The sequence below is a fragment of the Sycon ciliatum genome, chromosome 4 (genome assembly GCF_964019385.1).
Source record: "Sycon ciliatum chromosome 4, ocSycCili1.1, whole genome shotgun sequence".
In the NCBI taxonomy this organism is placed as follows: domain Eukaryota; kingdom Metazoa; phylum Porifera; class Calcarea; order Leucosolenida; family Sycettidae; genus Sycon; species Sycon ciliatum.
In genome coordinates, this window is record NC_088646.1 from 3,642,729 (window position 1) to 3,655,969 (window position 13,241).

The 13,241-nt window shown below is 47.4% G+C and overlaps 1 protein-coding gene and 1 long non-coding RNA gene across 3 annotated transcripts; one reads left to right on the plus strand and one right to left on the minus strand.

Moving 5' to 3' along the window:
• Nucleotides 1-1,776: 1,776 nt before the first annotated feature.
• On the minus strand, nucleotides 1,777-6,574 carry LOC135813949 (uncharacterized). Of its 2 annotated transcripts, none has more exons than XM_065326994.1 (3): nucleotides 4,260-6,574; nucleotides 3,392-3,592; nucleotides 1,777-2,672 (listed from the first exon to the last, which is right to left on the minus strand). In XM_065326994.1, the coding sequence occupies exons 1-3, from the start codon at nucleotides 5,649-5,651 to the stop codon at nucleotides 2,442-2,444; spliced, it is 1,824 nt and encodes a 607-aa protein (XP_065183066.1). In that variant the 5' UTR covers nucleotides 5,652-6,574; the 3' UTR covers nucleotides 1,777-2,441. The 2 variants fall into 2 exon arrangements, with proteins under 2 accessions (XP_065183066.1, XP_065183067.1); XM_065326995.1 differs by having other exon boundaries at nucleotides 4,335-6,572.
• Nucleotides 6,575-10,151: 3,577 nt separating this feature from the next.
• LOC135813951 (uncharacterized) lies at nucleotides 10,152-11,884 on the plus strand. Its single transcript, XR_010553142.1, has 2 exons — nucleotides 10,152-10,625; nucleotides 10,777-11,884. It is a non-coding gene; the product is annotated as an uncharacterized LOC135813951 (long non-coding RNA).
• Nucleotides 11,885-13,241: the final 1,357 nt, after the last annotated feature.

Genomic DNA, 13,241 nt, shown 5'->3' on the forward strand with positions numbered 1-13,241 from the left:
CAGTCATGTGATCGTGAAGAGAGAAAGAATCCCAGGGTCTGGCCACGGAAGTCGTCAAAATTAATAGTTGAAATAGCAGAAATACTAGTTTTGACTTAGGGGCCGTCCAAGGTTGCCAATAATATTTTCAAAACGAAATGTTTTCTTTTGTGGGTGGGTGGGTTTGATGGAGTTTCGTTTTGAAAATAATTATTGAATGCTGATGGAGAATGCCCAGTTATCACATGGCACGTGATTGTTGCCCGTACTCCAGCGAATCAGCACCTTTCGCGCCGCGGGCAATAATATGCGATATTGCCCGCAAAAAAATAGTTTATTTGCCCGCAAAAAATAGTTTATTTCAGTGATCGCGTGACTACGAGTACGACGACTCTGTAGACTGTACGACTCTACGACGAGTCGCAGTGTAGCATTGAGACGAAGATGGAATTCTTTTTGGAGATGGACATCCCGGCAATAGACATGGCCTCGGACGTCTGCCGTGTGGTGCTTGCAGGGATCATTTGTTCAGTGACTCATGTTGGCAGCCTGACCGTCGGTAAGCTTGTGGATAAGATTCAGTTCTGCTCGAAGTGGTACTGTGATCACAAACAATTATTTGAAATAACACAAATTCAACTCAGCGTCGTGCGTTTTCAAATCCTCGCAAAGTCACTGCCTGTGTGTGGTCTTCATGTGCCACGCAAAACTCTTACCAGGCTCATCTGTCCTCTGCCTTCACCTTTGCTTGAACAACAAACACAACAATTCAGGAATGTTTTGCAATGAAAAATACAGCTATCTGGAGCTGAAAAAAAGAAGAAAAATTGTCCTCAGAATTACACACCAGGGAGTCGTCAAATACTTGCACTTGTTGCAGTACTGTATTTGACAACTTCCTGATACACATGTAAACATGAAGAAACTCTTTGTGGTAGCACTCTTAATTTTTCAACTGAAATTATGATTCTGCTGTATTTTATTGTCGTTGCCATGTCTATTGCTATGACGATGCGGTGCCGGCACTTTTTTTCTGTCTCCGTCTTTCAGTACTGTATACTCTCTGATGGCCTGTAGCAGACTTTTTGTTAGGGTGTAGGAGAAATATCTTCATTTTTCCTGTTTTGATAATGATAGCACATCAATATACATTGTGGTCATAATGTGTTGGCATTTGGGCTAATTTCAACAGCAGCCCAATGGTCTGCTCTGTGGGCCATGTGATAAATTTGTTATCGCATGGTTGCTGCGGGCCTTATGGCATATTATTGCCCCTCGAGGTTAGCCCTCGGGCTAACCTCTCGGGGCAATAATATGCCATAAGGCCCTTGCAACCATGCGATAACATATACTTACTTCTGGGTGTCGAAAATTGACATGAATATTTTATTGGAATTTGTTTTACCTGCAGAAAAGGTGGGTGGGTGGGTGGGGGCTGAAAAATACTAAAACTTTTCGTTTTGTAAAAACAACCGGTAACCCCGGACGGCCCCTTACATGACATTGTATGTGGCTGCCAGGCATAACACCTATCCAGAACAGTTCAGCCCACAATACTCTGTCCTGACCCGCTGAAAACGACTCGAGTACCTCCTTGTCCTGGCCAAACAAAACGTCTTCCTAATCCAAGCAGCAGCCATGAAGGCGCTAGTGGCAGTAGTGGCAAGGCCTGGTGTAATCGGTCGGGTTGATCTGCTCGGGGCTGGACAAGCCTTTCAGCCACCGGTCATGCACAAAATGTTTCACCGCCAATTCATATGCACATATGCACGCATGCACACAGAGGGAGAGTAGTGCTACATGTGCTCGTATTCGAAAAGAAGACGAGCCGAGCTTCAACAAGTAAGTTGTGATGACATCAAAACATCAGCAGACACTATGGCTTGGCAGTGCATGCTACGGGTCATCAAGAGACATAGGATGATTGATGTTCACAACACCCGTTGCAGGTAGCAGCAGCACAGCACAGATAAGGCGTGATCCAGCACATAGCAATGGTGGCAATGAAGCATACAAGTACATGTTTGTGCTCCGTGAGTGAACAACCAATGAGAGATCATGGCAAGATTTACACGGAGTTTCCATCAGAGTGCCAAAACCATGGCAATAACAATAGAAGAGCTAGAGGCCTTGACAAATTCGTTACTCACATGAACTATATCCAGCCACAAGGGTAGCAACTGCACAGCAGCGCTGGGGATACGCGACGGATAGACGCTAATTTTAGATGAACTTCTAACTTTTATAATCGATTCACCGGAAATGTGTCAATAAATCTCACACAGCGCACATGTTGCATCAACTCATGTACGCTATATTAGTTTGGGCAATATGTTCTAGCCGGGTATCTCAACAATCTCATGAAAGCACTTGAGAGCAAATCACATACTCCGTTGCCAAGTAGAAGGAGGAGAACGAGAACAAGAAGAAGAAGGCACACTCAACAACCCGGCTTGACTCTACTAGTGTGGTGATGGCTGCACGGGGCTGGCAACGATGAGGTCACCAAACATACTCCTCACCCATGGTGATGGGCAGGCACAGCACTCGCCCTGGCTGCCAGATAACACAGGACAGACAAAGACGACCAGGACCAGTAGTAACACGAACACCGCGACTGAATACAGCAGGAAGCGGACCGTCGACTGAAAGCAACTTGTCTTGGCTGGCATAGGCGGGGTGCAGAGTTTACTCTGAGAGAACACAGCACAATAGAACACAAGGTGGTTGAAGATACACTTCCCAAAATACCTAGCATCGCTATTAATGTACAGTAGAGTGAGTAGACCCTCGCTTTCCGCCCCCTTTGGGCAGGAATCTGCAAAAAGATGTGCGGATTGGTGACATCCATTCTGTGTAGCATGCATTTCTAGTTTTTCTACATATCAAAAGTTCAGCACAATCAATTTACACACCCGGTCAACATTTCACCTGCAACTGCCGGGCACTGAAGAACGGAGCGCCAAAGAACGAACCGGGTAGGATAACGCCAAGCACACCAATACATACGCAGTCCTCAACTGCGCATGGACTGTAGTACTCGTACATGAAAAATAACAATGGCCTAGGCTAGAAGGCTGACCCCCCTCCCCAGTTCTTCGGCTTTCAACTCTTACAGCAGTTCACATTAGACAGGGACCACCATACACTACTCCAATGGATATTGCCCCTGCTTCTATAGACCAAGTGTTCATAGGCAAAATGATCTGTGGAAGCCGATGTCAGGACTGGGCTTGTATTCAAACCAGGTACTTCCGACAAGGAATACGTGCCCCCAGAGAGCTGTACAGTTGAATACATACCAGTCAGACTTCATTTATTTTAACGTTAGACCAGTACTACATTTTTACAGCGTACATGTACATCTACAACGCATCACACATATTCTATTCTCCAAGGAATCAATTCTTACAGAGTCAGTGAATTCCTCGTCAACTGATGGCGACATATCCGCCGAATCACCACGACTCCACGTCCGCAACCTCCTCCGCGTTGACTTTATAGGCGACTCTGTCGATGGCGAGGTTCTCAATGCTGGAGACACTGGCTGTGCATGACAAGGGGACGCACTCAGACTCTCATTGGACGAATCGGTGATGCTAGGTGACGAGGCCTGCACACACACATACACACAAACGATTGGGTCTCATACAATGACCAAGCTGACTGCAAGTGCAGGGTAAGCAGCACTTCACAGCTTCTATTCAAACGATTTACTAATGCACAGTATACTTGCACTAGAGATGCCTGAAATGAAAAGCACTGGTGGGATAGACACGTAGCTTCAGCAGTATACAACGGTTGTCAGTCAAGATACAAGACGGCGTTCAAGTGTTCAATTCCCAAACAAATCGGCACATCTGTGCATGCAGGGTACACAGCGCATTAGTATAATTATTTATTAATTTTGAATAGGGCATTCCTACAGGCCTCCTTATGGGGTACCCTACATGTTTTTGTATGGGTGAGCGACATGGCAAATACTTTGCAGAACACTTTGCAAATGAAAGATAGACCAAAGAGGTAAACGGTGGACAAACGCTGCAAGCCTAAAAGCAGAACCCCCCCCCCCCTTTCTTCACCACAAGATCAGGTTTGCAGCGAGGTTGCAAGATGCAGGAGGTGCTCACCTAGGTCAATATAGCATCACACACACACACACACACACACGCACGCACACAGGCACGCGCGCGTGTACACGCACAAAGGCACGCGCACGTGTACATGCACCTTCCTGGACAGAAGAGAGAACATAGCACCATATCACAGACATTATTTACCAAGCGCATCCCTCGTCTGGATTTCCCAAGTTTGTTTCCATTGCCTAGGTTATGTTTAAGGTGCAGTTCACCAACCATTTTGGCACGCTCTGCCTCGGTATTCAGTAGCCGCTGGCGCAGTGATTCGCACTCGGCCGAGACCTCCTTGGCCAGCTTTTCCGCCTGCTCCCGTTGCTCCAGCGCGACCGTCAGATCAGCCCGAGCTGCCTTCAACTGCTGGCGCGCAGCCAGTGCCTTCTTGGCGGTTTGGTTGCGCGATGCAACGAGCTTGCGAAGCTTGTCTTCAAACGTTACCATCATGTCACCATTGAGAGGCTTTGCGTGTCGACTAGCAGTATCATCCACGTCCACTGAAAATGAATGGCTCAGATCTGCTACTTGCTGCAGAGCCAACGTTTTCTTCTCATCAAAGTGGTCACGGAATGCTGCTACAACGTCCAATAGCTCACTGGCACTGGATGTTGTTTTGAAGTCAAATATGGATCCATCACTAGGTGTTGGGGACACACAGTCGACGGCCTGGTTTCCGGATGCTGGTGTTTTGCAACCATCAACACCAAGCAACGGCGACTTATTGCCGCCCAATGTCTGAAGCAGCTCGCGTCGCAGGTCACCATGCTCCCTCAGCGGTGTGCTTTGATTCACTGGCACTCCGACCTGTTCGGATGCACCGACCTGCACCCGTACAATGCTCTCAAAGGTGTCGGGTGTTCGGCCACGCTGCTGTGTCTGTAGGTCACCAAGCTGAGCCTCCAAATGTCCCTTCTCAGTACGCAAATCATTGCAAGTGTTCATCAGATCACCAAGACGCTGCTCCAGGGCTTGAGTCCTGTCTGCCGACTGGGCAAGCTGCTCATGTATACCAGCTAGAGATGCATCGTCACTACCACTACCTCCAAATAATTGAAGAGCTGAGTTGTAATCATCCTGCAGGCATTCCAGTTTTTTTCTCAAAGTATGCTCCTCATCTTCAGCTGCTCCCAATTTAGCCAACAACCCAGTTTTCTCCTGCTCCAAACTGGATACACGGGTTTCTAAAGTTATGCTGCGGCCTTTCTCCTGTGCAAGAGATGCACGCAGCGTGTCATTCTCTTCCTCCATTGATATGCGGAGTCGGCGGAGGCTTTCAAAATTCACCACACGTTTTTCGGCAGATGCTAATCTCAAGCGCAAATCACAGCTCTCGTCCTCGTTCTCCTGATCAGCTTGCCTCAGCAGTCTGTTTTCGTCCGTCAAGCGGCGTATCAACAAATGCTGTTGGTGAATCAGCTGGCGATCTGCCTCAGCTTCAAGCTCTTGCTGTCCGGCTGAGAAATCACCACTGCCTTCCTCAGAAGCATATTCCGATCCCGTGCCACTTTCGAAAGTAGAATGATGTACGCACTGAGCCATTTTCTAGGTACGAATGGACCGCGTGAGTACCCAAGACCAAAACTGGCAAAAAGACAGACACTGATGCGCTAGCGAGTAGCGTTGCACCAAGCACCAGTGCAGGGTGCAGAGGGACACGAGCGATCTGCCCGGTACGGGGAACGGGGAAGTCAGTTTCCACCTGTAGCTGCTGGTGCACACTCGGGGCTTGGAACTGGAAGCCAAATCGGAGGAACTGTTTTTTGACAAAATCTGCAGCAGAACCGCTGCATATGCTTATTATGCAGCTAGTATGAGTATGAAAAGGACATGTCAGACCTGGAAACTACATCTTGACTTGACGTTAGAGTCCTTTCCAAGACCTGGCACCAGGCAGTAGGAAGGAGGCTAGGTGCAAAGTCGACAACATGACTTGTTACGAGTCACAAGTACTACCGTCTTAGTGACTACCATCCATGGTATACCAGGTACAGGTATCAGCTCCTTGCATGCTGGAGCTCCTGGACGTGTTGATCATCGCAGCCGTTGGCATGGGAGGGTGGATCGCCTGTTCGTCGCTGAGTTCAAAAACCGGTGGAAGCCACACAACAATGAACGCAGCGACGGTGCACCGAGTGACCCCTTCGCCCCGCTCGGCTTCGACCCAAGCTCGCGGAGTCGTGGGCAGGGTAAAAATGCACAGTCGTCCTGATCCGCTGAACAGCCTGAAGTCAAGTGCGTCGCAAGTCAGGCACAGTGCATAGCAGTGATGATCGATGGACGGTGAGCATGGTAATGTGATTGTGAAGACTGAAGTATGCACGGACACTTCATCAAGGACAAAATAAATAAAAGGCCATGCAGGGTTGTCCATCATCCCGCAGCGCATGGACAGGTCCAGCCCAGGGAGCCCTACACACTGTACCGCTCCCTGGTCCAGCCATTGCCACACATAACCACACAATGTTAAAGGGGCACTCCGGCTTCATTTTCGACGCCGAGTTTTCGATGCCAAGACGAAGGTAGGTGAAAGAGAAGACCCCTCGAACAAGAACGAGTCTCCAGAAGCGATCGAGTCGAGCAGGAAGACGACTTTTGAATTTAGGCCGAGCGAGCGCTGATGACGTAATGAGGGATTAGCTTGCCAGTGGAAATGCATCTGCGCACATACATTTCACACACTTTTTGGCCAATTTTCAATCGAAGAGGAGGTTGTTTGCTATGTTCTCCCAACGCCGTGAGCGATCCCGTCTTCTATACCCTTCCAGGTACCCTGAAGGTCCTCCAGAGGAGAATTTATCTCCAGCAAAGCGTTGTTGATCCGCTAAATTCGTCTCGAGACACATTCACCCAGTGCAGTGCTGATAAATGTAGAATGTTGAATCTGTGATAATTGTCGACGATGGAGAGAGAGGCTGATAGCGGCTGTCGCAGGGAGAGTGAAGCTGCTGGAAGTAACAACGGGGAGCCCGTTTGTATCACCTGAACAACCAGACTTCAAAGCAGTTTGACCAAATCGGAGGGTGCCTCGTTGCTTATCGTGAATATTACACCGACATGAATTACTACAAGTACATGTATACTGGTGAGTTTTTATCTTGTTTTGTTCGTATGCTAGTACCCTGGCCTGGAGTTCTCGTTAGCAAATTCCTATCCCCTGGCGTTTTCTAAACATTCCGTGTAGGACTGAATACGTGATCAAGTATTCCGATTTGGGTAGATGTGGAATTTGGACATGTATTTTATAAAAAAATTATATTTTCCAAATAGAGCGTTTGTAGAGAAATGGTTGCCCAAATACAACAAAATTTATTCTGCAGTTCTACAACTTGTACTGAAATCCAGTCAAAGTAAAAATGATTCTTCATGACAGTTGGGGTCAATCTAATCTGATCCAGGTATAACGAATGGTGATGCCTGCCACCCTGGGACCGAATGCTCATTTGGTGGGGGATACCAAAGTACTCGAAAGTAGTGCGTGTTTCAATGTGGCATGGAAGTTTTATATGATCTCTGGTCAATGCAACATGCGATAGCCATCATGAATTGCAGGCCTTGAACGCAACTCCGACCAGAATTGGCAGTTCCCTAAGTTAGATGCTTTCTAATTCCATGGCCCCAGCTGTAGTTATAGAGGGGTGTTTGCACATTATTCTTATAGTCGATAGGTTTATACTGATGGCCACAAACAACGGCAGTTCAAACTTCACTGATGTGTTCATGAGCTGAGAGATTTCTCTCCACTATTTCTGTTGTGCACACAGGTCTGTCCAATATGCATTGACCGTATTGGGTATGGTACCTGCTCTGAGAAGGGAATCGCTGGAGCCACAGTCCAACTATACAGGCTTTCAAGAAACAGAGAGGAGCCATCTTTGCAAGCTGATACCTGATGTGTACCGACAGAATTCTCACGAGATACCTTACGGACTACGCCTGGTGTATACTTCATAGTACTCCTTCGACTACTGTCTAGAATCAAGTCGACTGAAACAAGTTCAAACAACTCTGGTTTCAAACGAGCCGTCGATTAGACAAACAAAACATTCTCTCATATACTAGAGCACTCTGACAACTCACGACCTATTCCTAACGATTGCCACCACTTATGTAGAGTACTGATTGGAATGTGCTCACAATCTCAACAATTCAGTGCTATAATTATTTGAACAATGTGTTCTTTCCATAAATGTTGTATCCACATATAATCCACAGTGCTGCAAAGTTTCAGAGTTCTCAGGGTATCAAACAAAATTATTTGAAATACAGTGAAATTGTTCGTGGACATTATAGCGTAACTTGTAGTTCCCTGGTCCTTTTCTTTGCTATAAATTAATCCTTTGCTCTCTAGCCGCCGGCGAGTCCAACAGTGAAATTGTTAGTTCATATTTATGTGGGTATGTGGGAGGGGGGTTGAACATATTTCTATATAAGGGACCTGCAACTGTAATACCACAGTACAGTAGATGGCAAATATGTAAAGTAAAAAAAAAAGTAAAGTTTGTTGAGAAACACAACCAGCGGAAGTTTCGAATGTGCCAGGCCACCACCATGCCTATGATGCCAGGGTGGCAGATGCAGCGCCTAACGGCGAGGGTGAGGTGGTAAGTCTCACAAACAATGCATGACAAGGGGGCTAACCTTGTTAGCTGCATCCATGTTGCCCTCACTCCGAGTAGTGAGTACCCAGTTGACTGTGGGTATCGGCGCAGTTCACTGCATGTAAAGTGGTTCATGCGTGCATTACCGCATTTGCTAGCACAGCACACGCTCCCTGCTCCCAGCGCGGGTCTCGAACTTGGGACCTTGTGATTCGCAGGCAAGCCCACAACCGCTCGGCCAAAGCGCTGGTCATATGTAGAAAACAGAAATGCATCTTCCCATCATTGTACATGGACGGGCGCAGCAGGCCGAAGCTATAAGCCAGAACAGGATTTACAATCACCTAGAGATACTTGAGCTATTCCAGTATTCTCCGTGAGCTGTCCCATTCCACAATGGTTCATGCCACCATTATTTCTGGTAGTATCCATGTGCATAATTCCAAGACCATCTCGGATTCTTCAGCAATTTGTGCCACGGCAAAAGACAACGCTTGACTCCGTCACTGGGGCTGTCAAACTTCGCATCACAAATGAACTTCAATTTCTCATCTGGTTCAAGTATATGTACTGCCATGACTTGACCATGCTTCATCCACAGCTAGGCGAATATTGTGGTGTTGAATTCCATAGCGCATCTTCTTGCTGCCATGCAGGAGTATGTTGAGAGAAGTGAACATATTTTTACTAAAAAAACAACAGCCACTGAAGAGGATAGCATTACCAATAGCCTTGGGTGAATTTCCTGCAGGTACACGTTGTTGGTAGGTCTACTGGTCGGTCTCCATATCGTCAAGTTCAGAAATCACCTGTACTACACATCTTGTAGAAGGGATCCTGATCGAATAATTTTCTGGTCATAAAATTCACTAAACTGAGGGCGAGACAAATAGTCAGTACTCCCCGATTCCGTCAAGCTGCTTTGATCAAGTTATGCTAACAAGCTCCCAGTTGTTACTTCCAGCAGCTTCACTTTCCCTGCGACAGCGGCTATCAACCTCTCTCTCCATCGTCGACAATTATCACAGATTCAACATTCTACATTTATCGGCACTGCACTGGGTGAATATGTCTCGAGACGAATTTAGCGGATCAACAACGCTTTGCTGGAGATAAATTCTCCTCTGGAGGACCTTCAGGGTACCTGGAAGGATAGAAGACGGGATCGCTCACGGCGTTGGGAGAACATAGCAAACAACCTCCTCTTCGATTGAAAATTGGCCAAAAAGTGTGTGAAATGTATGTGCGCAGATGCATTTCCACTGGCAAGCTAATCCCTCATTACGTCATCAGCGCTCGCTCGGCCTAAATTCAAAAGTCGTCTTCCTGCTCGACTCGATCGCTTCTGGAGACTCGTTCTTGTTCGAGGGGTCTTCTCTTTCACCTACCTTCGTCTTGGCATCGAAAACTCGGCGTCGAAAATGAAGCCGGAGTGCCCCTTTAACGACTGTTATAATAAGAATTACTTTAGCAAGTCACGGAACGCAAAGTAATGTTAGTTTGTCTCTCTGCAGCTCAGCAGAGATCGGGAACCTACCTGCGTTCCAGACCCCATAGTATTCACCACCTGCCAAGCCGAAGCGAAGGCACACCACGACACGGTCGACACCATGCATGCTCTTTCGGTGTAAAATAGACCGATCCCCTTATTATACTGGGTTCGAGCACGGGGGCAACCTCACTCGCGATCGAGCTAGTTTTTGAACGTGACAGCATCTTTGACAGTGTGTTTCAGGTTTGTTTTGGAATGTCTTCTGCTTAGTTCAAGTAGTTTGCGATGGCTTCGAGCGGTGCTAAACCTCCTGCTGGTAGGAGCAGAGTCTCCGAGAGAGACATGGACTGTGATGCCGCTGCAGGATTTTTTCAAGGCGCGGGAGGGAACGATCTCGGGCCACAAACAGGAGTTACTCCAGAGGTGAGTTTTTTTGTTGTTGAAATATTTGAATCGCGAATCGTGTTGTGAGATTTATCTTGTGCCTAGGCTACAGCAGACCACATTTCTTTCTCCTTGCGATCGGTGCTGAAGATAATATTAACCTTTTTCTGGTCTGTCTTTTCCTCTCCAGAGCCATCTTCTATGAAGGTAACCGTGGTGCTGCCAAGTCACCAAGTCGCGATCAGCAGCCCTGAAGTGGAAAATCGATTTTCCAACGATCTGGTTGGACATCAGCCACTAAAGTACTTCTGATTTGCCTGTAATGACAACAGCAGCCATCCTTGGACACCTTGCAAAGACAGGAAAAGCCACTGGTGGAAGCGACTGCTATGAGGTGACGATAGCAGTGCAGTGGTGATCGCTGTTTTGTCAAGTCGAAGGGCTAGCCAACCCAGAGGAAGCATAAAAAAACGATGAGCAGTGCGTGTTATTTGTTGAGCGTGAAGAGCTAGAGGAGGACAGTGCAAAAACATGGACGGAGTGGATGGTGTTTGAAGAACAGTGTGCTGTGTGCCGGCTGGTGGTGATGGTGGTCTTTGTCAGCATGTATTCGTGCTGCTCCTTGTGCTGGAACACTTCTCGCCCAGGAAGGTAGATTGCGTGCTCCCTGGCCCTCAGTTGGCTATGGGGCATTTGTTCCAGGAACATTACCCCAGAGCCAATGATGAGTCGTACCTTTGAAAAGTCGAAGCTTGCTGTTAATCGCAAGCGCAGCGCAGTGGATTGCTCCCTCTTCGAAGCACGAGGGCCAAAGCTTGCCGCTGTCTGCAGCAAAGTGTGTGTGCGGTTCTTTCGAACCTATGAATATACCCCCTGCACGTTCAGAGTGAACTATTTTCTAGTATATTTAACATCCTCAACCCGCCACCGCCATGCGCTCTTGGCCGAACTAATGCACGAAGCATAAACACACCAGCACAGCAAGGACACTTCCGTTGACAGATATTGTTTACGCCTCTAGACCGCTGTTTCTTTTCTTCGAGCTCATCGTTAGAGGAGGATAGTAGCAGGATACTAATGATGATATAATAGAAGATGATAGACGGTTTATGGTCCGATATTGATGATTGAAGATCTAAGAAAGCAATGACAGTGATTGCGAAATGGATAATATTATCATGATTATATGCCAGTCTGGTAATGCGTTGTACTAGTGGACAGTATTGAAATCATCACTGCATTTGATGCAAATATTGGTATACCTTTGGTTTCAGTATTGGAAAAAAAGAGTAAGAGAACCTGGTTGATTTGGTTGCATCTGCGACTGGCTACTGGGTGTTGTGATCAGCAATGTTACCATGGGAGAAAATAAGAGCGCAAGGATCTGTTGGGTCTTGTTGTGCCGGTGCGAGAACCCTAAGTGCATGGCAAAATAGAACTGTTTCATCCACAATGCAGAATGTCTTGCGGCAAGAGTCCATAATTTATGCACATAGTTTATGCACTCTTGCTTGCGGTACATGGCATTGATGACTGAACATCTCGCCAGCTCGCCCAAATGGGGATCATGCCCAAACGGAGGAACAAGACAACTTTCCAGCTCAGCTAGCTATATAGTATATACCGTGAAACGGATGATTAACTTGTGCCACGCATTACAGCTTCTGTCCCATTCGGCCCAGGCTTAGACACATCAATGCCAATAGCAGCTGATCCTCCATTACATGCTCATTGGCGATTTACGGCCACCTCCAACTGCATCCGCCGTCCCTCAGCTTCCGTCTTCGCAGATCTGGCTCGGCGCAGTACATTTTCTCGGCTAGGCTCAAAGAAGTCCCACAGAGCGGTCCAAACACCTGAAGGCAAACCAGTCAGAAACTGGCGCGGCTCAGAGTCTTTCTTTATGTTATTGTACGTAAGCTGTTTTTCGGCTTTCTTCACCCCATCGTCCAACTGCTCCACGAGACTCTGTACACGAGCTCTACTTGCTGCCAACTCCTGATGCAGATGCTGCACTTCCATTACAGGACAAAACTGCACTAAGCCAGGTTACTTTCCAACTCAAAATGCCGTTGCCTCTCAGCAAAATACTGGTTTGCAAGCATGGGGAGCTCGTGATGCAGACGCTGCACTTCCATGACCGAACTGCACTAGGCTCAGCAAATACTGTTTTGCGAGCATGGGGAGCAGAGCGTCCAGACTCCACTCTCTTGCGAAAAGCAAACCTGGTACCGTAGGACAGCTGTTTGGTTTCCTGGACTCATCCTGCCCTTGTAGAGCTGGGCAAAACGATTTCGACTTCGGGATCGAAATGATCGCTGCATCTCAAATATTCAGAGTGACCCTAAAAACTACGTCCTTCCTCACGGGGAATAGCCTGGATCCGCTTGCTCCAGGCCGCTGTGGCTCCACACGACGAAAGGAGTGAAATGACTTGTTTGCTTCGTCCTCCTGTTCTGACAGTGAGGAACGCAGCAATGATCCTGAGAAGGCATCCTGAAGTCGTAAAAAGGAAGACGTCTAAACAAAAACAAAACAGCTCAAATCAAAAGTCCTTGTGGCATTTTTTGTAGACAGGCTTGCACTGCGTGTAGATTTCGCGTGCTCTGCACTTCGCATGCGAGAAGTCACGCAAAGCCGAGGTGAGGTTGGTCG